Source organism: Alosa sapidissima, chromosome 13 (assembly GCF_018492685.1).
Source record: "Alosa sapidissima isolate fAloSap1 chromosome 13, fAloSap1.pri, whole genome shotgun sequence".
Taxonomy (NCBI): Eukaryota; Metazoa; Chordata; class Actinopteri; order Clupeiformes; family Clupeidae; genus Alosa; species Alosa sapidissima.
Window position 1 is genome coordinate 24,963,563 of NC_055969.1, and position 25,230 is coordinate 24,988,792.

Sequence of the window (25,230 nt, forward strand, 5' to 3'; positions counted from 1 at the left end):
ACTGGGTCAAGGATTGGGTCAGGTGCTCGTGTGACTCCGACTGGGCAGCTAGCTGGGGTTCGAACTTAAATATGCCGTTTTTTTATTCCAGAGAACTCTTGTCTACATGGAGATGAACCACGTTGTGCAATTCAGGCATCTCTTTTCTCTTTGTCCTCTGCCCTCTGTGGATGTCATTATGAGGGCTCGGAGACGCTACCTGTCAGATTCTCCCAGGGCCAGGGGCTTCCGAGGGGGGGGGGTAACTGCGGAAGGGCGGGGGGGGGGGCTTTAGTCATCCAGCAGTCTGGACGGAGGATGAGCTAGTCTGCTGTTTAAGCTGCTAAATGGGAAACGGGAGTGTACAGGATCCAAACAGAACTTCTTTTCTTGAGGTTTCTCCTCAACCGTTGAGCATCTTCATAGGACCCTCCAAACCTGCACATCTAAAAGCCTGCATCTACTCAAGTCTCCACGCTGAAGGTGGGAGACGTTTTGGATTCGGATACACTTGTAACAAAGACGATTTTTTTTTGTCAAAGTTGGAACCAGCTCATTTTGTGTCATGGAGGAGAGGTGTGTGGAGGAGGTGTGTGGAGGAGAGGTGTGTGTCGCGCTGGGTGTTTTTCTCGTTGAGCCTGCCCTCATCCACTGGGGGCCTGGAAAGCACATCGGCGGAACCCTGATTGAATGAAATTATGGGATCGATTTGTGACCACACACATTTTTTTTGTCCTGAAGGGAAAAAGTGGCTTTTTTTGTAATGTTCTTTTGGCTTCTTAGATGGGTGAAGGCAGAGTATCTTACAGTTACCAACCAGACATTTATATACAGTTAACACTCTTAAGAGTTACAGTATGCCCTAGCGACCTGAAGCTCTTGGGTTCTTGCAATAATAACATAGGCAATGGTTATACATAAACAGACAATGTGTGATCAAAAGCATTTTTATATAGGATTCATGAATATTAATTTGTGGACAACTATTGAGTGTTACAGTTACTATTCGAATATAAACCTTAAAAGTAACCAGTTGATATATATTTCTCTCTCAGCTGTTTTAGTTTTTGTGTTGCTATATTTGGTTTTCTACTGGTTTGCTTATATTATTTTCTCTGGAATTAAAACAATGATTCAAATCTCAGCTATTTTTCTCTGTTGCATAAATCAGCATCTTGGAAAAAAAAAGAAACTGAAATAGTTTTCTTTGTGCGGCTGTGAATTGTCCCTTCCTGCTCTCCGTCCGTGTCCCCTCCAAAGGCAAAAGGATGACATTTATCTGAAGGGCTTGGAACACTAGTGTCTCTCTTCTCGGAACTTCTTTTCAATCGCTAGGAGGAGAATTTGCCTCTCTCGGACTGAGTCGATGGAAGGTCAGCCATCTTGCGCTGCTGTTCGCCACACGTCCATTCAGCCCTGGACCTGCAGACGTTTTTCTTTCCCCCTCGACTGACGTCACCACAGCGCTGATGACGATTGCGAGTGCATTGCGAGTGCATTGCTGCTCTATTTGCCCTCCTCCACATGGTTTATTACTGAGATTGATTTTCACCATTCCATCCCTCCTTCCTGCACATGAAAAGATGGTGAGTTGGGGAGTATATCTGGCTTCTCCCAGATCGTGATCATCTTATCTGCCCGGACAAGCTCACCACCACAATCTTAATTCTGGACATACACACACACACACACACACACACACACACACACACACACACACACACACGCACACACACATACACACACAAACACACACACAGGAACACACACACATACGCACACACGCACACACACATGCACACACACACACACACACACACACACACAAACAAACATTTTCTTTAAACAGGCATTTTTGACAACATATTGAGTTTTGGTTTACGTGAAACAACTGTATGAAAAAAAGTATACAGTGACCATTGTTGTTCTTCTTCTTATTGTTCTTATTATTGATATGGTTATCATTATTATTATTATCTGTGCTCATCTGAACCTTTGCAGCATTGTTTTTCTTTCAGTATGCAGTATGCTTTCTCTTCTTGTGTTCCTGTTCTGAGGTGATGCAAGCCTTTTAGCCTTTGTCATCGGTTTGAAGTGTACCAATAATGAACACGTTGTTGTTAATAAAAATTAAAAGGCTGATAAATCCGTCAGTTGGGCTTTGCTTTGATTGCAACGGAACTGAAGAAGTGGCACCGATGAAACGTTTGAAATCAGAAACCTTTAATCAATTCTGCCGCACAACTCATTCATACTGTGCCTATTCCAAGAAAATACAAACGACCTTCACCATGTCACTATATTTTAGATTTAGGCTATATCATTTATAATGTATGAAGTAATTTATACTACGATTCAGTTGATGAAAAACCAGGTCCCAAGCATTGTGCTCTGTGAAAATGTACCTTGATTAAATAATGAATAACTAAATAATTTAATTCTTTCATTTACACCAAAATCTTTGATCTGGGACCTGTGAGGAGACTTGGTAACACAATTTAGACTGCCGCAGCCCGTCCTTTTTGTGTTTGATGGGGAGGAGAGTGGATCCTCCGCCGAACAAGAGGGATGGCTTGTCATCGGCAGAACGCCAGTAATCACATCTGACCCCCGGCTGAACCCTGAGCGGCCGTGGCTCAGACAGGCTGTACCGGCGCTTATTGAGGCATCTTTCACCGCCCTCACACACACACACAGACACACACACATTCACACACTCACACTGCTTCAGGTAAGACATTATACCCTCCCTGGGTACATTTTAACCCATCGCCCAGGTGACTCTCCCTATCTCCAGTGCAGAATATTCAGTCAATAGAAAAGAATCTGTTATTTTTCGTGTTCTGCATGAACCACATTCAGAAGTGGAAATGTGAGCTGAAGTTACAGTATCTCTGCCCAATTGGATGATGCTAGACAAAACTCGGGATAAACACTAACAAATGTCTAGGATAAACACAAACAAATGTGTAGGATAAACAAACAAATGTCTAGGATAAACACAAACAAATGTCAAGGATATAGCCTACACAGGGCCACACAGTGTCTTCATCGGTGTTTCGGTAGCTTGAGGCCAAAACATCCCCACAAGATCAAGCTCATTAGTTTGAACCCTTGCTAGCACAAATATACAATACATACAAATATTTTGATCTTACAATACACCTTCTGTCACCTGTGGGGATATGTATGCTAAATAAATGTATGTAAATGTGTCTGATGCAAGTGAAACAGCAGGGAGGGGACCAATCTATATATGACTTGGAATACAGTAGTATAGAATCCCGTCTTATGCCGTATCATTCTATACAGGATGACAAGGTGGTGAGTGAATGCAGAATACATCCCTATGGAAATGAAATATCTGCACATATACGTGTGCTGATTTATGTGTCTCCACAGGTCTTTGTGTGAGTGTGTGCTTTGTGTGAGTACTATATATGTGTCCATGTGTTTATGTGTGTATGTGTGCGTGCATCATTGTGTGTGTGTGTGTGTGTGTGTGTTTGTTAGATGAATTTGATGTCTTGAGTGTACAGTTTTAAAAAAAAATGGGGAAATATTTGCCAGTCGTGAATTATTCAAGGCCATAATCGCTTCCTGCGCACCCAGCTTAGCTAGCACAGTCTTTAAGGATATATTGATGTTTTATGGCACGCTTTGAATCATTCTTCTCCCAGGTGACCATTCCAATCCCACTGTCCTGCTCTCTCTTCCAATATGTCTGTTCCTCACCATCCCTTTTTCCCTATCTTTCTTTCTTTATCTCTATCTGTTCATTCATGGATGGCTATGTCTATCAAACTCTCTCTCCATCCTTCTCTCTCCATCTCTCTCTCTCCTTCTCTTTCTTTCTCTCATCTTTCCTTCTCTCTCTCAATCTCTTTTGCCATTTCCTTATCTCTTTCTCTCTCCATCTCCATCTCTCTGTCTCTAGGGTGAGTGAGTGAGGAGGTGAGGGGTGTCAGACAGTATGGTTTATGATGTTTGGCTGTAATGTCAGAGGAGTGCTACTCAGACGCTACACTGAGGGCAAGACAGTCATGAATTATAAACGTGACAAAATGCAAACCTGCACACACACACACACACACACACCATTCCTCTCAGCTTCCTCCTCAACGTCTCCTCCGGGAAACGGTGACGCACGACCATTCGAGGGGGCAGCCTGAAGTAGTCATCCACGGCAGAGAGGAGATATCAGCTCATGTCATTTTAGTCAAGACATTTTCTTACGAGGGAGATAGCAATCTTAGTTTTGCCAAAAACGAAATGGCTAACTAGCTTTAACTTATGTCATGTGTATTCTGAATCAATCAATGCCTAGCCTTAGTTTAGGATAAATAATTAGAAATTCCTTTAAATGGAGAAGTAGACCTCCACTTGTTTTCAACCTTAGCAGGTGTTAAAAGGGACACAACTGGTTTCACAAAGTAGGAGTTTGTTCAGGGTACTTCAGCCATGTCTCCCATAGGATTCTGCCAAAAAAAGATGTCTCCAATGTTAGATGTCCTTAATGTTCAGAGTCCTTAATGCTGCTGCCGTTTCGCTTTTTCACTGGAAGATTGGGGATATAGATGAAGGACAACACAACCCTACAGACACACACATAAACACAAACACACACACACACACACACACACACACATAAACACAAACACACACACACACACATACACAGTGACACACACACACACACACACCAGCCCTGCATAATTATTGTTCTATGAAGTATGGGGATCAGCCTACCCTGTGAATCAGCCTACCAAGGGGCCATTACCACATGTGTTACTGATCCCTAAAAGGAGAAGCCCGGTGCCTGTGTGAATTTTTCATCCTTCCCTCTTCTCTTTGTGTGTCGAGGTATAAATAACGCATGGCTCAGGCGGGCCGGCAGAATGGTGGAAGGAGAGACTGAGTGAGGGAGGTAGGGAGGGGGATTCTTTTTTTTTAATCATTTCTGTCTTTTTTGCCTTAGCTGAGTCCTGTTTCCCTTTGATATTTGCCCAGTGAACCATCTCGCAGACAGTTCTTTCCACTCCTGTGACCACAGAGAGGGCTCTAAGACGGGCACACACACACACACACACACACACACAAACATACACACACACACACACCGCACCATAATATCCCTGTGTGTGTCAGGGCCTTTTTGTGTCTCTGAAGAGAGAGAGTGGAGTAGACCTTACTTTTCTTCAACTCAGCTTGGCCCAGTTGAGTAGTACAGCTCACCTGGTGGTCAGCTGACCACTGACAGCTGATATCCAATGCCTTTTAGTAACTGATACCTAATATCTGATGGCTGACTCATAACAAGGCAAAGAGGGCTACAATTAAGTCGACAATTAAATCGTTCCATTTTATTGGAACAGTACGCTGGACTGGTAGCAAAACAACAGAGGGCTTTGCATAAATGCTTACAGAACCAGCGTTCTATTAACATTCAGTGTCAGTTGACTGAAGAAATGCAGCTGGTGTGGAAGAGGATAATGTCAGTCAAATATATAGTGCAAAAGTAAATATATTGCACCCTAATGGTCTAACAAAGTGAATATTTTATATTTCAAAGCACTCCTTCTACACTCTCTTTTTCTGTGACAGACGGTATTAAAGGTGCAGTCAGCAATTGTGCAGGAAACCGTGTTTGTTTATGTTTATGTTTATATTTATATTTATATGTATAAGCAGACGCTTTCGTCCAAAACAACCATGTAGTGGAGGCTAAACTTTGCTTTTAACTTTTACCAATTGCTTTTAACATTACAAAAAAACACTGTATTATCCACATTCACAATATGTACAGTCATCAACACTCTAGGAACCATTTAATACCACTGGTATTGTTATAAACATTGGACAATAACCTCAATCATCATCAAACATGTTCTGCCTTTTTAAAAAATCCGATACCGCATGGCGCAGTCGACCTCACCGAGATCACAAAATTCATAGTTTATTCACCTCTTATTTTACCACTACATCCCTGAAAACAACGTACTTGTACATTATACTAACCAAAGACCAAACAAAACACACCAGAGAGGTAAGCTCACCCCTCCCGTCAGTATTCCCAGAGAAACTCCCCCTCCCACACTGTTTGTTTCCAGTTTTCGAAGCCTGGGCTGCCTACAGAGCCTACACTGTAGACCACTCACAGAATGGGCAGCTATTGGCCGTGAGGAGATGATTGCTGAATGTGACAAAAAATGTTATGAGCTTAAAATCACGTACAATCGCTGACTGCCTTTAACTGTTGTTGTGTCATCTCATTTGTCACTCTGGGGCCGTTTATACGAGGATGATTGCGAAGGAAGACGACAAAATATTTTATCATAAGTGACTTTCGTTTACACGGTGACCCCGCCATCGGGGCTTGAAGACGCCACAATCTGAAGACTCCTTCCAGAGTGTAGAGTTTTGAAGACGACTCGGGTTGCGTCTCCGTCTAAACCAAAGATCCTTGATTACCTCTCTGGCTAAACTGTCAAATTAGAATGTCTGCGCGTGACGTACCGGGGTTCTATCACACCACCACCCAGCGGTCTGGAATGCATATCCAATCGAATATCACATACTCTTGCATCTTCATATAAACAAAGATTTCCCCCTGAGAATGCTCGTCTAAACGCGAATAAAAAAATGAAGACGAGACGCCACTTCTGCGTCTTCTCTTTTCATCGTCACCGTATAAACATAGCCTATTGTCAGGATATGTGTAATCTCTTCAGTCAGGATACACAATCTCATTTGTCCGGATATGTGTCTGCATGTCCCTGGGTAAAATACGCTATCACCACATGGCGTACAGCCTTGCCTCGTGCTCTGCGAATGGCAGCATGCACTTATGCCTGCGTATACACCCCCGCGTCCCCGTGAGTGTGGTTAACGGGACGTGAAGTTTTCCCATCCCAACCTGAGTCCGCCTGTTGTCCTCAGTACACCTTTTATCTTCTGCTTGGGTGATTCATTCATCCCGCTGCTTTAACCCCATCCCTCCCCCCACCCAATCTCTTCCTTCAGTCCCTCCACCCACTCCCACCCACCCTCTCCATCTCTGCACAGGGCTATATTTTTTTCATTCAGCATGTGGCTCTGTCCTTATTGACTGACTGACTGACTGACTGACTGACTAACTGAGAGCTCGGCATGCAGCGTCATTCTCAAATTGCACCTGTTATTGAGGAGATGCGACAGGCAGCAGCCGGACAGTAAGGATGAGCCTCAGGACTATGCAGAGCAGTGCAATAAATAAGGAGAGAGGTTCATGAATGACACTATTAGTGTTATATTACATGATGGGCGTACAGCAACCTCATGCAAATATAATACTCCAAGGACATCTCATTCCCATATTCAATTTATATCGGCATACATGAAATGTGATCCAATAAGTATTGAAAGGTAGGCCTACAGAACAGTGCAGTTCATTGCATGGAAATAGTCATTATCAAGATTGGCAAAGCTTTGTACAAAATGGATTAGCTGTTTTGTTGTGTTGTTATTGACAAGCCATTTAAAGAACCTTAAAGAGTTAATAATTACATGGATATCAGATTAAGAGTTTCACAGGCAAATGGAATACACTAGGCGTAAAAACAAGCAGAAAGCATCATAAGTTAGGAAGTTGTAGGAATGTTGTAGGACAAGTAGAAAACATTATAATGTTGTAGTTATTAACTACAAATAGTATATCCTTGTTCAAAGTGTAAGCAAAATATTGTATCTCAATGTGTGCACTGGGTAATGAATGTGGCAGGCCTACAATTCTTTTAGTCCAATGACTGGGTGAATCAATTTAGCGTTTTGATATAGCAGGTTTGTAGCGCCATCTGTTGGGTTAAAAAGGCAAAACTGTTCTGTATGTATATATTTTTTATGCACCGGTGAAATTAGTCACCCAAAGGCTATTAAAAACATATCTTGATTTCAATAAAACATAATTGACTGTGATTGTCGAGAAGGCTCATCGAAAACTTCATTGAGTAGGTATTCAGTCAGGGGAGTTATTTTAATGTCTAGGGGAGTTCACATTAACTTCCGCTTTATCTTTTAGAATAAACCAATCAAGTTCTACTTCCTATGTAAATGCACCAATTAAAAGTCAAGTGTTGTCACTCCCCGATGTGAGTCACGCATGCTAAAAACGTTTTAGCTATCTAAGATTGTTTGATTGCTAACGTTAGCAAACGCCATTCAAGTGACAGCCTTTGTTGTGCTTGATTGCTTACTTACTTGCCAGCAGTGAACAAACTTCGTTATAGGTCAATATTTATTGATATTACAGAAGTCTCTCGCTAGCAGGCTACTTCAGCCTCTAATCTAGAACTGACATTAGAGATCATGCCGTGAAAATGTGATGCCTTACGCTAAATAATACATTACTGCTGTGTAGGCTAATGTCATTATTCTGTGGCTAACAGCACTGGTAGCATAGACAGTAAAAGAAACTAGTCGCAAAGTAACGCATGCGCGACTCACATCGGGGAGTGACAGTGTTCTGAATAGGCGGGAGTTTGTATGTGTGTGCGTGTGTACAACTCTAGTAGCCTGCCTACAACTGTATTATTTTGAAGCCACTAGCGGTAGACTAGGAAAATAGCTATTCAAACAGTCAACGTAAACTCACTATTCTGTTACGAAATGTGGTAACATCTGTTCAATGGAGTCAGAGAGCCGACAAGAACTGACAGCGAAATGTAATGTTACGCCAAGACGAGGGGGATTAACGTCTCGAAACACTCTGAGAAGGTACCTTACGGCTAGTTCATTGACAATACAGGCCTAAAGCTAACACATTACCTCAGATCTGTCTGCTACTGTAGTGATTCTATACACGACATCAAGGGCCATGCCAAAACCAAATTGTCCTCTGTTGTCGAGTTTTAGTTCGTCAACGTTACTTCTGTAATGTAAAAATAGCATACGTTGCCTTTAATTTATTAATGTGATTGATTTGAAAGAATAAAACACAGGTATGCAATGTTGTCATTTCTGTAAGATTTACCTTACAGCGTTTCAATGTAACCTGACTCAGGTGAATGCATGTATGAATGAAGTTAGTGAAATTTCTTTAAGCAGTCTAGCTCCTGAATGCCCTCTCACCCGGCATTGACGTTTGCTGTCTTGTAACGTTTGACCTTTAGGCTACTGTTGATTTCCTAAAACAGACAAGTGACACAACCTTCATCAGATGATAACTGTAGCATAGGTTGGACTTGCAAAATCGTCTGTAGCCTAGAGCAGTGTTTCAACAGTATATTACACAATAGGCCTACGATTTAAACTGGCGTAGCTTACATAGGCAGTGTTGGTTCAATATTGCAAACAACTCATCTATATTATATTTTACCACGTCTGCTCGCGGACCACTTGGGATAGCTTGCGGATCACTATGAGAAACACTGGCCTAGAGGAATAACTTGATGAGTTTGAAATCCCCCCCCCCCCATGAGTAAACCTGACCCTGGATTTCTGTGTTTCTTTCAGGACACCATGTTCTGGAGGAAGAAGAGTCAATTCAAGTTTTAAATCTCCTGTAAGACAATCTATTTCCCCCCTTCACTAAATCATCATAATGGCTACTTATGCTCATCCTCTCACAAAATTGCTGAAGCGTTTTGAAACGTCCTTGTATTACTTTGTATAATGATCTCTGTGCCCCCCCCCCCCCACCCCCACACACACACAAACACACTCAGGTGCAGGGTGCGTCTGCCTCCCAGGCCTTGCCAGAGAGAGAGATGGAGGAGCTGAAGAGGAAGAAAGATGAGCTGGACTCCCAGATCGCCCTCCTGCAGAATGAGTGAGGAACACACACAAGTGTGTGTGTGTGTGTGCGTGTGCGTGTGTGTGCTTCTGTAGGTTGCAATTTTATACAACATCAGATTTACTATGGAGAAAAAAATCTAATCTTTCTTTCCCATTGGCTCACTATGTAGTCTGCGTTTGGTGTCAGCACAGGCTACTTGGCCACAGAGATTGTTCCTGCTGTAGCGAGTGAGAAAAGTATTGATGTGTTGCATGATATCTCTGCGGCCAAATAGCAGTGCTTCGCCTGTGCTTCGTCCCAATATAGTCCCAAGTCAGTACCTGCCTAGGAAATCACCTTTTCTTAGTCTGCATTGCCATTTGTACTCGTTGTGAAGACGGGGGCCACAAGAAGTAATTAGGGATTATTTTGTTGCTCACTTTTATTCACAACGTACTATCTGGCTACAAAGGATTCCATTCACTATGCTAAGCTAACCTAGCGGGGGCGCTACCAGACTACGATAATGCATGCACGGACACAAAAAAAGTTTTTGCTCACTTATCTAACTCTAGGGGAGACGGTGAATAACCCAATTTTATAAAACGGTGGCGTGTTCCTTTAAGTTAAAGTTAAGTGGTATTTAGCAAACACTTTTTTGCAAAGCAGCACTGACATTTTTTGACCAGAGAACAGGTTCCAGTTTTAATTATTAGTTTGTGAAAGGGGATGGAACCGTTCAGTGGAAACATTTCTCTGTCAGTGGAAAAATAATAAATGGGGTTCCGGAATAAAACCCAGTCTGACCGACTGTCAGGCTGTGACGTTACTGCTGTTCCACCGCCCCCACTGCGCGTGTTCCGCCCCTGCTGAAGCAGACATTTAAAGTTTCAATGTGACCCCAGGTCATTCCTCTGGGTTCATTTTCTTCATAATTAATGACAGACATACAATATTGGTAGATAAACGCTCTGTTTTTGTTTTTCGCACAAATATGTATATCTGTCCTTGACTTCATCATATACCACACTACTGTATATCAACCTACTTATTAAAATGAATTGGCTGCCTCGGTGTGCCCAAGGGGGAGTTCTAAGTGTTTTTTTAGTGTCAAACCTAGGTAAGTAAACTGAGAATAAGTGGCAAACCTAAAAAAGACCTTTGAAAAATAACTTTTTTTTTTTGTAAATAAAGAAAATGCAGCAATATGGCTCTTCTATAAGAAGGTTTATTATTTACTCTGAGTTAACTTACTTTGGATTGTCGCTAAAACGCTGTTCACACCAAAAACGATAACTATTTAACTATAAAGATAACTGTAACTTTAACTAAATTAGTGTCCACTCTGACCAACGATAAGGAAAGTCTCCACGTGTTCATGAGTGTGATGGATTTTGATTGGCTGTCAGCTTTTTATCGTTCTCAAAATCGCTCTGAAAGTTTATTTCTGGACGTTGTCATTCATTAAGCTAGAATGATACTTTTTTGCTGTTACCGTTATTGTTAACTTTCCTGGTGTGAACGACCCTTAACCCACATACTTGGAATGCCACTCATGCCATTCAGGCAAACATTAGCATGAAGTTCCTCTGGCTTTTAAGAGTAATACTACAGTAGTAGAGGATGACTCATCTAATGACTCACAAGAAGCTATTCTTTGGTCACATACATTTTATTCCCATTACCGAGTCACCGCGCAGCTGTTGTAAATTACCTTTGGTTATTCCCAATGATATGAAGGCGTTTTTTGTTGGACGGAAATAGATTGAGCTAGCACTGCCTTTTCTGCACTGTGTGAGAGTTCAATACCATGTAACCTGTCCTTGGTCATCCTTGGGGAGTGAAATTATAGCCCAGGTGTGTGTGTGTGTGTGTGTGTGTGTGTGTGTTTGCTTCTGTGACACAGAGGGATGGACATTCAGGAGCTGGATCAGCATATTGACCTGCTGCATGAGTACAACGATATCAAAGATATTGGACAGACGCTACTAGGACAACTGGGTAAGAAAACACAACAGATTAATTTGGTGTGTATGTGTAGGTGTGTTTATCCATGCATCACGGTGTGTTTTTCCGTGTTTACAATGTATCCCTCAAAGAGAAAAGGTTGTGTATTGCTCCTGTAAACGTAGCACCTGTGGTTTTACAATATATGGAACTACTGGATGCCTGAAAAAATTAAATAAAACATTTATGTTTCTGGACAGCTGAATGAAGCCTATCAGAGCTACATTCAAGAGCTACATTTAGGCCTATATGGTTCTATCATGGTCCACATACACAAAATTAGTAAACTGGATCAAAAGCAGTTTGTTTTGTAGGGGAGTTGACTACACTTTGGACACCACCCTGTAGGTTACCTCATTGCAAGTTCTAGAAGACTTGACAAACAATGGGAAAAGATAAAGATTCAATGTCACCACTCACACAATGAAGTTCAGGCTGTAGATAAGATAAATTTGTCTACTTCCCCATTTCGCAGTGGAACTCCCATCAGGAGTGCGTCGTGCTGTAGAGAAATTGTTCCAGGTAACGCACAGCACGCCTAACCAGAGACTTTCTATTGAGGAGACACAGCACTCTAAAAATGCATGGGGTTAGTTTGTAACGCCAATACAGTGGGCATCGCTTTCAAATGACCACTTCAGTCACGCATTACGAGGCGTGAAGCTGCGTAAAGCTTTAGTACCACTTTCAGCCACTGTGCGTTGCTTTGCCACTGTACATCGCTCTGCCTGCCGCCCCTACTGAAAAAGCAGGAGACTTGCCGAGAGTAATCCCAGCCTACGAATTCAATAACAAAATAAATCATGCATAATTAAACATTACCTCGATTTAGGCTACTTGGGTATGTCTTAAGGCTTGACTACACGGTGGTAACGAAAATCGAAATCGAAATTTGCTGTCTACATTATTGTCAGTGTTTGGGGTAACCCAGCTACGCAAATCAAAACAGTGGTGTGATAATTAAGCCAGTAGAGAAATAACTGTTTAATACTATCTGGCGACGTTTTTAACAGGCTACGCAATAGAGGCTTAGACAACTATGACCCACGTTTTGGTTTCGTAAATTAATTTGCCCTACTTCTTGACTGCAATGTAGTCAATTGACTGCTTGACATGTCATTTTTATTTTTCTGTACAATAAACAAATACATCTGCTTTATGCCGCAGAATTACATTCATATTTGGCTGACTTCTGCAGACGCACAAAAAAACACTGCCAGGCCATCCTTAAAAATATTTTCGTTTGCCGTAACCCGACCAACCCTGTCAATTTAGAACCGACCCAAATATTTATTTTTTCCCCCTTTTAGTCCGACCGACTTGCCGGTTGTAAACTTGCGTTAAGACCGACCGATTTTTTTTTTTTACTCTAAACAACCAATACAAATAAAATACTATTTATTTTAGTAAGCCTAAGTATATAAATTGCCTACATACAAACGTAGGCTCTCTTAAATAAAACCCTGTGGCGTCATCTCTACACCATTGGTTTATGCATGTCACACTATGGCCTATACGCTTCGTTTCATTCACACAAACATCTCGACTCAACGCTTATTACTTGGCACAAAGCTCTGGAAGAACTGTGCCCAGAGTACACAACTGTTTCACCAGCACATTTAAAGGCACACTATGCAAGTTTTTTAGCTTAATATGCTAGTTTTTTAGCTTAATTTACCTTAATTTAACAGCTTCAGAGTCATTGGAATGGTTATGACTTTTTTCCGGGTGAATGGTGGCCGTCTCGCTTCCCCCTAGCGCCTGTGAGCGGAAAAACCACCCTTGCAACTGTGGGCCGGCGGGCCGACGGCCTCAGTGTCAGGAAGTATAACGAGTGTAAAGAATTGCTTTACTGCATTCAAATACACATACACGCCAGGCACCGGCTAGAAAAAGGTAGCGATGGAGTTTCTCAGACATTCGTCATGACAGAGCCAGTAAAAAAGAAGCAAAAACCGAGAAAACAGTAAGGAAATTGCCAATACTGCATAGTTTACCTTTAAATTACTTGACTAAAACCGTGCATAACTGGAGGTACACCTGTTATGTCTGTATGTCCTCATTTTGCGAATGCGAGGACGATATGAGTCTGTTGCATAGATGTCCGAGTCACGCATAATGTTTGAAAACCACTGGCTCGTAATCCCAATAATTTAACACACGACAGTTGGATACTTCATCATGCTCCCATCCCATGCTTACATTTTGGTGAGTAGCATAGAGATCGTTAAAACAATAAAGTATGGCTCTCCATTTGGGACATCGAAAACTTATATTTTTAATAGGGTAGACTACCGTCGGAGATGCTGACTTCCAAAGACCTCGGGATAACACGTTATCTCCACTATCATAAGTCAATGCCTCCTTGATCAAAGTGGGGAATGAAAGAAAAAGTTTGAGAACCACTGGCTTAACAAGTTACCTGCAGTCCAGAACACACAGAATATTGCAACAGAAAGTTGTCTTTATAATCAACTACTATTTGTTCCAACAGCATAGGAACAAACAGGAACAGACACAAAGTCTTTATAAAAGTGAAAAAAAAAATATATTCCATAAGAAGTAAAATAAAATACTGTTACTTTAGTAACTGTATCCCAAGCTTCAGCTCCCCACGCCTGAGACAGGCAGATGTGACACCGCTAAATTCTCAGCTTGTTTATAGCCTACCCCACACTGAACGCGTAAGACCGCTAGGCCCATCACTGTGGGGTGCGGTAGCCTAGCCTACTCTCTGGGATTTAAGTCAAGCAATATAACCATACAAATGTTTCAAAATGAGTCATTTCGGCTTTGTCTGAACTGGCCATTGTAGGCTACGTAAAAAATAAACAACTAGGCATAGTCCCTATCCAATGATATCGGCAAATGTTTGTTTTCCAAAGTAAGAATTTCACTTCACCATGCACCTTCGACAATGAATAGCTCATTACACTTATGTTACTGTTGAACTTAGGCCTAACTGGTATCATTATAAACATTATTCGGTGTCCTAAACACTGACATTTTATGGCATTGTGTCATGTAAGGTCGTTGCAAAATCTAGAGAAATGTGTGAGGTGGTCAGCGGGGGACAATTGAGATACACATTGGATTGTGTTATTACTTGCATTCCACACTATCCACAGCTATGGTATCGGGGGCAGGAGGATTACTGTTAGCGCAGGCTTTATATAAAATTCTTCAACAGAAGGCCTGCCTCGAATGCAGGCCTGTGGTTTGCGCAGCCTTATTTAAGTAGGTTAAATAACAGACCCGCCACAATGTGCGGTATGATGATTTTTTACGAGCAAGATGTTTTTGGTGCTCTGCATGTTCTTAAATAACAATGATCATCAGTAGCCTAATATTCGACCATTATTTTGTGTAAATGGGCTACGCATTGGGTTAGACACCAGGGGCCATATTCACAAAGCCTTTTATCTTACCACTAGGAGTAGGCTACTCCTAAATAGCAATAAAAGATTTTAGCTATAGGAGTTTCTTTTATTAAGTTATTCACAAAGCCTTTTAGACCTAGGCTACTCTTAGTAAGGGAAAATGACAACTCCTGAACAGATTCTGGAGCTGAGCGAAGAGTGAGTGAGTCTTCGTTGCTATGGATGACGTTATTACTCATACACGAGCTTGACTGAAGTGACCACCTTGATTGGCTGATGATTGCAACGCGGGAATGATTCCAAACACCTCCCTTACGATGAGTGGCAGGTGACAGGTCTGAGAATGCGTGCGCTACACAAGGACAGAAGATGATGAATAACTGAATAAAAAGGCCTAGCCTAAATGAATCAAGAGTAAGGCAAAACAAATAGTAGTGATGCACCGATGTGAAAATTGTGGCCAATACCGATAACCGATATTAATTTTGCTGTTATGGCCGATACCGATATTTACCGATGTCGATATATCTGTATAGAAAACACATTCTTATGATAATCAAATAAAGAGCTATTTTCCAAAATGCATTTTTTTAAATAACGTTTCAATAGCCTACCTTAGAACACCAGAGGATTACAATATAATAGAATATATCTGTATTATTTTATATCCTGATATAAAAAGAGAGAATACTGAATGTCTGATATTTATGACAGCACTTTATGCAGATTAGCCTATAGGTATGGCACACTATAGGCCTACTATTTATATTACAACTCTCCCTCTTTAATTCAGCTGTGTGGTTGAAGCCTGGAAATATTGTAAACAAAGTAGCATAGTAGGCTAGCTTATCATAGTCTACTGATTGGACTGTTCAGTTTCCCCATGTGTGTTTAAGTTTAAAGGTAATACTTGTTGGTACAGGCACTTTTGGGAAACATTGGTATTGAGATGATCAGTCAACTTGAAACCAAGAGTTTTAAACAAATATGTGCAGCATGCTAATGTTGCTAAGCAGATTTAATAGTAATTTAGCTAGTCGTCTTCTATGAGTCCTTGCTTTCACGATTGTAATGTTTTATTTGGATTGCGTTGGCCGAGTCGCGCGTGTCCATTGAGTGAGTGAGCGAGAGAGAGCGGGGCAAAGAGAGGGCTGTTGTAAAATGGTGTTGCGGCTCCTTTAAGAGAGCTCCGTGTGTGTGTGTGTGGGAAGAAGCTGGGAAGGAGGGAGATAGAGTGAGGAAGTGTATGTATGCGACTGGAGCAGAGAGTGTGGAAGTTCAAGTTGGAGTCTGTACACAGTGTGAGCGGTGTTACTGTCCGAAATAAAACTCCATAAAGTTCAGCTCGTGTATTTTGCTCATCAGAAATGGGACCGTGACCCCGACGTTATTCTATCTTATAACATCGGCCCTCGAATAACGAATCTCCCCTGCGTTTCTGACTACGGTCTGAAACAAAGCAGGAAAGGTTAACAGGGGGTTTATACTGTTTGGTAAAGTCTACAATGAAAGCAACGTAGGCTACCGCCAAGTAAAGCGGGAGATGTGTGTTGTTTATGCGGCCGCGTAAGCTGCAAAGCACTGCTAGACACTAGAAAGGGTGTGTCGGTTCTGCCTTTTCACACCGCGACACAGGTTTGTGGATATGAGTGTTGCGATTTCAGTTTTGAATCGCATATCGTTACAGCCCTATTAAATTCCTATTACGACCATATAACTACATTCTGCCTGATACACAGTTATATTTAGCCTACCGCGAGAGATGTAGTGCTAGGCGTGACATGACATGCAAGCCAGCCATCAACTTGACTGCAAGCAATGCTAGCAGCGCGATACAACGCAACGTTTTGAAAGAACTTTTGTCAGATGCCCAGTGTCTTCTTTCTGTCAGTCTTGTTGCCCTGCTATTTTAAATAAGAAATATGATGCAATAGAAGGGCATATTTAACGGATTCAGTGTAGACAGATAACACGCTTGGATCACTACACACACGTCAAATACACAGGAATGATTATCGGCCTGTTCACATCGGCCCTATTTTGACATCGGACCGATACCGATGTGTAAAAAAAATGACCATATCGGCCGATATTATATCGGCGGCCGATATATCGTGCATCACTAACAAATAGCCTAGTAGCCCAATGAAACATACGGATTGATGTAGTATCTTTGTAACATTATTAAATTAATCTGTTACTATGCCTATGCCTACGTTTGCAAAAGAGAACATTTTAATTTGATTCACAATAATGTTACATTTAATTTACATGTTGACAATGAGTAGCCTAGTTTTGGTTGTTGTTGGTGGCGTTATTGTGTTATGTTACGTATATGTTAGTTATGCCTACAATGCAAAATTGCTTCCTCACGATTGGAAGCTCTTGTAGCCGCATAGGATTTCAAAACAGGCGAAATGCCACAAAACCGGTTTGTGAATAGGTCTGTGAGTTAGGAGTCCTCTTGACTTCTTTTAAGCTGTCACAGCTGGTGGGAAGGTGTGATTTGATGGGGGCAGGGCCGGATTAACTGGGCACAAATGTCTGATGGCCCCCCCTGCCCCCCAGTCAACGTGAATCGGGTGGTCAGTTAATGGGCTATGCCGAAATAGTTTTCAACATTTTGAATTATTAGTGTCGGGTGAATTAGGAAATGTTCTCAAAGTAGCCTTATGGCTGAAAGCTGCTTGGGATCCCCCCTGTCAAGCAATATTACCATACAAACGCGCGCACTCATTGTTTCAAAAGGATCAAATTCGGCTTTGTCAGAACTGAGCTGTGGACGACACGGTACGGCATGGCATGCCCAATTAAAAATAAATTAACGCAACGCAACACAGACCCCGCTTCTCTCGCGTCAGTCACTGACATGAAATAAACACAGAACCCGCTTCTCTCACGGCAGTCACTGACCGTAGCCTAGAATAAATGCATGGGGGAAAAAAACTTCCCCATGACAAAGACATCGTAAAACACTGAAAGTTAATATTTTGTCACTATAACATACATCTGTCCTTTGTCAAATGTGTTATGTTCCAAGTAGCCTAGTGCGTAATTCTGCTTCATAAAGTTGAACAAATACATTTGCTTATATAACAGAAAAATATAAATAGCCAGTTAGGGTCTACAGTGCAGAGTTATGGTAGGCCAACTTGGAGTGAACATACAAACAGGGGAAATTCTTTCTCTAGTAGCTGAGTAGCCTCAGGTGCGCACGTAGACATAAGGCCGAACATGCAAGCGCCAATGAATCGTGCTCTCACGACAATCACGCCGTTAAACTTAAATAGGTTAACATCACTCTAAGTTCGCCTTCAAGCAAGGAAAACGATGATTTGAAGACATCTGTTTCGTTGGAAGGGCAAGGGGTAGCAACAGGGCAACACAGAGACAGGCCCGATGGCAGGGCTGTTATGAGAGTATTAAAAATGGGATATTCTACGGGAAAACATTAAAACGGCAAGACAGCGGGGGGGAAGTTAAAATACGTGAGAAACACGGAAAAAGTTGGCATGCATTGTTTCGGTCCCCGTGCACAGGGATTATTTGTCATATTATTAATCACATATGATTATTTGTGAAATTGTGCAAACAGGCGCAACACATTTGAAAAGGTCACTGGAAAGATTGATTTAAGAACGTTATCACAGTGTGTGGCTGTGGCGCAAAGCAGCGCGGGCGGAAGACAGCGACAATTGGCAGGGGAGGGTCATGTCATTTTTAACAATTCTGTCGGAGGGTCATTGAACAATTTCTAGCAGGCAAGGGAGGGTCATGCAACTTTTGACTGAAGCACTCAAAATTCCTCCGGTGGCCCCTTCAATAAATAACGAACAGTCCCTAGATTGCTGCTGGGTTATATGTCTTGGTTCATGTCTGTTACTGTAACAACTCATTGCCGTCAAACGCGTAGCCTATCTCGCGGTTGCATCCATTACAAACAAACATGCAATGTGAACGTCTGGGATTGGGAAGAACACTAAATGCTCTACTGAATAAGCACGAAGTCAAACCTTTAAATGAAAAACACTCTTTAATAATCAAAAAAATAAACCGCTAATGAAGTAAACTTGTGACCATCAAAAATCGTTTATCGCCTGTAACTCCGTGATAACAGGACGTAACAGGAAGGCATTTGGCTGAGCAACGGAGGTTAATATGCTCTATATTTTGTCCAAATGATGTCTGTCTATCATCGTTGCACTCGGAGAAAACCAGAATGTTTAATTTGTCCTGCGTTTCTTCTAGGGCTGCAAACGGGATTCACTCGCAGTTAACCAAATATTTCTTTATTAGGGCAGGGCAGGCATATTTCTGGCTATTAAATTATTTCTAAACCAGTCTGCTAAACTCTGTAGTAAAGTCTGTGTAGGGTTTTCCAGGCTCCATTTCTTTTTACGAGACACCCTGCTCACTTGAGCCATCTACCGGTTGTTTGGGTTGTTGCAGCGTCTCACTGGGAAAATACAAATTAAAGTCACGTGATGCCGCGTGATCCCACGCGCGGACCGCGAGTGAAGCTGGCCAAGTCGAAGCACTGCCCACTGTATGGCAGTTGTCTACACATATCCCGCCCCTTCCGCGGCAAAAAAGTCGACATGTGAACACATTGTGCCAATCATGTGGTGTGTTATGAATACATAGTGCCAATAATGTGTTGTGATCTCGCCACTGAAGCAAGGTTGGTGTCATGAAGACTTGCGCACGCGCATTTCTGCCGAAATAGATGCCCTAAAAGTGCCCAAAAATCGTCCCGCCGAGTGGAGGGACTTGCCTAAAAGGACTTTGGCCTAACCCAGTACAAGGAAAGTATTAGTACTCATGCTTAAATTTCAAATACCGGTATACACAGTAGAGGTGTTAAATTCCTAGTGCTATAGGTAGGGGATTTCACATAGCGACCAATCAACAACCAAGCCTATACCATCAAAAAGAAAATCACTAACAAATCATTGTTAGAACAGCCTTCAAGAGCATTTCACTGGGGTTACCAAGCAGGCATCCTTCATCGGTTTCATTGAATTAGGCCCACGACACCTCCAGAAGGCTCAAAATGGGTTCTCTGCCAAGTGCCAACAAATACCGACAAATTCTTTGATCGTTTCGCTTCATTGCTGTGGCTATTTATCATCCTTGATGGGGGCACCCACAAAAACACTGTCCAATCAGGTATGGTCAATTCTGAGGTTGAGGTTCCATGTGGTTGTCAGACATTGCAGTGTATTTTGGAAGAGGTCATCACTGTTAAGGTCGGGACATGCTCCTGCATCTGTGTCCCGGGCATGCGGCACTTGACAAGAATTGCGTCATCAACGTGCATGTGGAGGGTTTCGTGTGCTTCCCAACGTCTTCGACATGCACACTGCAGTGTGTTATTAATCTTATAAGGTCAAACAATCTATTTGGTATTGTTTTTAGTATGAAAAGACTTACCTAGCGCTCTCTCAAAAGATCATTTTGATTTAATTTAAGAAATCTTTGACTTATTTTAAGGAGTCTTATCAAGACAAATGTACTTAACGCACTGGCAGACAAATTTGCTTAACACACTGGCAGAAAAATGTGCTTGTTTTTCGGATGAGATGTCTTAACATAAAGTTTTCTTAAATTAAGTCAAATGATTTCACGAAAAAGTGCTAGGTAAGTCTCTTTATACTGAAAACAACACAAACTATTTTTTTTTATCTTGATATAAGATTAATAATCTTGGTTAGATTTTTATTAGATAAGCAGTTTTTGCAGTGCATAAAAGTGACTTCACTGAGGAGCGTACAGTACCACCTGCTTTAGGTACACGCTATTAGCAATTAAACTCTTTGTCAGAATGAGTTAACCTGAGGTGCGTTCAAATTTGCAAACTTTTGCAAACGGTTCTCTGAACGTTCACCTCTGTTTAAAGAATTTGACCGCACTTCAGCTTTGTTGTGTTAAGCCTAGTCTACAAGCAGAGTACGGTCATGGCAAACTTGGAAAAGTCGTGGAATCATAAAATCACATTTTCCGGACCTGGAGAAATCCTGGAATTCAGTAGATTCATATCATGTCAGAATTCAATCGCTTCCTTCATAGATATAGAATGGAGCGGAAGAAAACGTATTACATTATTAAAATTGTATCTAATTTTGCCGTGTCATCAACTTGTGGTGTAAAGTAAACTTTGTATTCATAGGCTGTGAAAAGTCATGGAAATTTCATTCAAAATTTTTGAAAAGTCATGGAAATGTCATTCAAGGTCATTGAAAAGTCATGTAAAGGTTTTGAAATGTTGTCAATAAAAATGTGTGGGAACCCGCTATAAGTAACGCTGCGATAGTGATTTTTTCAGTCACTGAAAAGACCAAAAATCAAAGATTACCCAAATTCCGCTTTCAGACCATGAATTGGGTCAGAATCGGACCCACTCCAACCAGTTCTGTTCCACAACGAGGATGGGTAATGTTCAGAGTATGATGGTCATATCGCGTCATCCTGCGTGTGTTTTTGTGTGTGTGTGTGTGTTTCCTTATCTGACATAAAGGAGTCCTTTCACAAGGCTGCTGTGGGTCTGTTTGACTGTGGGGCTTCGTGCATCGTGACTACAGCTGTGTGTGTGAGGGGGGGGCAGGGGGTGGAGAGAGAGAGATAGGCAATGAAGACATGGAGATGTGCTGGTGGGCAACTGGGGTGATCTCTCAGACCATGTTATGCACAGGGATGGGCAAAAATACATCAAAATGTATTTTAAAATAAAATACCTAATACCCTCGTCTTAAATGTATCAAAATAAACTACAAAATACAGTAGCCATAATATATATCAAAATAAAATACTGTATTTTTGCATTTTGAAAATACTCAAATTCAAAATACTTTTTTCAAGGGAGCATGGACTCACTTTTTTAATCCCAAACATTTAGCCTATTAAATCTATATAGTTTGGCAGTTAAGCACAGAAATTGATCACTTTGTGATAAAAGCATCAAATTTTTGACCCTTGGGGGCCATGGCAGCCATTTTAAAAAAATGGCCAACAAATATGGGGTTTGTAAGGTGAAAAGGGATTAAAAGCAGGAACTTACAACTAATACAGGTTTTTACACGGATATGACGTCACTCCAAGCTCCAAGTCGCTTTACGAGACAACTGGAATGTGGCATAAGACAGCTGACAAAAAAACTAACATGCCAGATATCCAATCAGACTGGACTGGAGCTGGAATATTGATTATTACATCTTTTAATCATTTGTCGTGAGGCTGCTCAAACTAAACAAAACAAACCCGGACCCGACTGATTCTGGGCTAAATTGGGGCACGTATTTTAAATACTGTACATGTATCAGAAATACTGCCCATCCCTGGTCATGCACACACACACACACACACATATAGTTGCACACACACATTCATACATCAAGTGGTTGGTAGATGAGTAAGGGACACTTGAGATGTCTCAAACTGGGCGAAATGGCAAAAACAAACACACACACACACACAAACAAATTATACGGCCTTGTATACGATGTATTCTAGTTAACAATAGTTTGTAGTAGCTAGTAAGCACTACCCTAGTTTAACTTAAAAAGAACTCTGATCAAATGCTACATGAGAGGGAAGGGTGGAGAGAGAAGGCAGTGCGTAGTTTCTCAAAAATAATGACCAGTTTGTACATCTGCTTTTTTCCATTGATAGACAGATAGATACTTTATTGATCCCTAGGGGAAATTCAAGAAATACTGTATTTTATAATTCCATGGTATTGTACAACTTTCACATAAAGTAAGCGATGGCTCAAGATAAGATCATTGTGCAAGTCAAATCAGTGTTTTCCTGCCAGTTCTTTGTAATCAAGTTTCTTCACTTAACTGAGATCCATTTCACCTTTGCACTCCCTTTCTCTGTCTGATATTTGTCTGACAGAGAAAGATATAACTTTAACCATTTAGCATATAATTTTCCAGTTTGTGGAGGGGGAGGGGGGGCATTTTGAGTATTTGGGGGGACATGTCCCCCCTCATACCTATTTTATGATTACAGCCTTGCCTTGTGGAGTGGATGCACAGATATTCACACTAACACATTCAATTGACGTGTCAGTGTGGAGAACACGCATACTGACACTCAAGATGTCTCTCAGTGGACAACACACAGAGAAGATGTCTCAGAGTTGTCAACACACACACACACACTCACACACAGAGAAGATGTCTCAAAGTTGTAAACACACACACACACACACATTCCGTCACAGTGTGAAGACAACTGAGACTCTGTTGTTTGCTTGTGTGCAGCCACCCTGCGAGGAGTGACCACTCGGGACTTGTACAGCCTCTTCGACCTGGAGCTGGAGGACTGAGGGGGTGGTGGATACCGCGGAGACAGAGGACACTCCGAGCGATCGCCCACTCCATTCCTTTCACCCAGAGAGAGAGAGAGAGGGGGGGTGGGGGAGGGGGTGGCAGCATGGCCAAATAATCCTAGAATTCCTTAGTGGGAAGTGGGAATCCCTCTGGAACAGGAGAGGCGGGCCCTTTGCCCGGGTGGGCATGGCAACAGTTCAGTATTGTCACTCAAAGTTACCGTCAGGCTCTCATGTTGTGCATTAAGAAAAGTGGAAATCTATTTTTGTTTGTTTGTTTGTTTGGACAGTCAGTCAATCAGAAAACTAGATCAGATGGGACAGTGGACTCGCAGGACATAATTCAGTTTGAGATTGGGGTGAGTGGGATGAGACTGAAGCTTCTGGACATCCTCTTCAAGATCAGTTTGAAATGGTCAACTTTCTTTGGAGTGAGAGTGAAGCTTCTGGACATCCTCTTGTGATCAGTTTGAAATGGTCAACTTTGACCCCCTGTTCCCATCCTGGCCTTCCTCACATTGTGCTTCAGTAGAGGAAGAGAGGAAGGAGTGTCGTTGCATTAGAGAATGTTTGAAGAGCGGCGCTGGGTTTTGGTCAGGGAGGGAGTTCGCCCGTTACCACTGTGTACATATGGACTCATAGTTGTGCCTGCCCCACTCAGAATTACTTGAGATTATCGTTGGGAGTTTTGACACAGAATAATTATAAAAATAATAATGTATATAGTTTTATGTTCTATCAATAAACAGTGTGTTTTGTAGTTTCTCTTTCTGTGTTTTGTAGATTACAGAGATACCATTGTATTAATGGCTGTTTGACCAGTGATATCACTGTACTGTATGTGTGTCTGAGAGTAGAAGATTGCAGCTCCATCTTATACATCTACTAGTATGTTTATTACAAGTGCATTATTTATGCTTGTTGAACCCTCTAAGAAGACATAGGATAATGTATGTTTGACTGAATATGGGATATATCAAATTAAGATAAATACTTAAAAGAGTATTAAGATTACTAATAGGGGTATTGAAAAAGTACCCATATAATTCATCTCAATTATATATCAGGAGACCTCTACCTGCATATTTTAACTACGTTAACTACTTTGTATCACCTACAGCTACACACTACTAAATTTACAATGTCAAAAATATTAAGCTTTATTATTATTATTATTATTATTATGTTGGCATCCTGAAGAACTGTACACATTATACTTCAAAGTATATTAATACACTGAAGTTCTTGGTTCAATGGATCAACATGGGACAAGCATGTATTAACCCTCATGTTATCCTTGGGGTCAATTTGACCCCAAGCAACGTTTAACATAAAATATATGGTTCACTTTTTTTTTTTTTTGCTTCATGTTTCATGACTTTTCCTCAATTGAAGGGTACAACAGAATTGGCATTAAATTTGTACAATATTTTGTTTTCAATGTCCTGTACAAATATTTTGTACATTGATGTCCCTTGGGGTCAGTTTGACCCCAGCTGTATGAAACATAGGATACATTAATATTTGACACATTATGGATATTATTATTATGATCATCTACTTCCTGAAATTTTGGTCAACGATACCCGGGACAACGAAACACCAGGGCACATGAAATTTGGTGGGTATGTAGCCCCACTAGACTTTTACGGAAAAATTTTGTTTGGTCCCCGGGGACCACCCCCCCCCCCCCCCCAGCGCTGGGCCTCCCGAAACCCATATTTTCCTAAATAGCTACCTGAACCGTGGCACCGAGGATGAAGAAATTTTTATGGTAT

At 41.5% G+C, this 25,230-nt stretch overlaps 2 protein-coding genes across 2 annotated transcripts in view; both read left to right on the top strand.

Annotated features, from left to right (window-relative positions):
• Nucleotides 1-226, top strand: part of fam163ba (family with sequence similarity 163 member B, genome duplicate a) — a 34,248-nt gene extending 34,022 nt beyond the window's left edge. The window contains exon 3 of the mRNA XM_042060678.1: nucleotides 1-226. This exon is cut by the window's left edge and continues 624 nt beyond it. The gene's annotated coding sequence lies outside the window, so the exon portion shown is untranslated.
• A 7,880-nt stretch (nucleotides 227-8,106) lies between these two features.
• swi5 (SWI5 homologous recombination repair protein) lies at nucleotides 8,107-24,212 on the top strand. The gene is made up of 5 exons (XM_042060282.1): nucleotides 8,107-8,730; nucleotides 9,469-9,517; nucleotides 9,681-9,784; nucleotides 11,637-11,731; nucleotides 23,385-24,212. Exons 1-5 carry the CDS (start codon nucleotides 8,642-8,644, stop codon nucleotides 23,447-23,449), a joined length of 402 nt encoding a protein of 133 aa, XP_041916216.1. The 5' UTR covers nucleotides 8,107-8,641; the 3' UTR covers nucleotides 23,450-24,212.
• The last annotated feature ends 1,018 nt before the right edge of the window (nucleotides 24,213-25,230 follow it).

Excerpts from the sequence above, each read along its gene's own strand:
- swi5 (XM_042060282.1), top strand. The coding sequence starts at position 8,642 with ATGGAGTCAGAGAGCCGACAAGAACTGACAGCGAAATGTAATGTTACG. Across the intron at positions 9,518-9,680 it reads ATTCAAGTTTTAAATCTCCT|GTGCAGGGTGCGTCTGCCTC; the intron begins GTAAGACAATCT and ends AAACACACTCAG. Across the intron at positions 11,732-23,384 it reads GACGCTACTAGGACAACTGG|CCACCCTGCGAGGAGTGACC; the intron begins GTAAGAAAACAC and ends GCTTGTGTGCAG.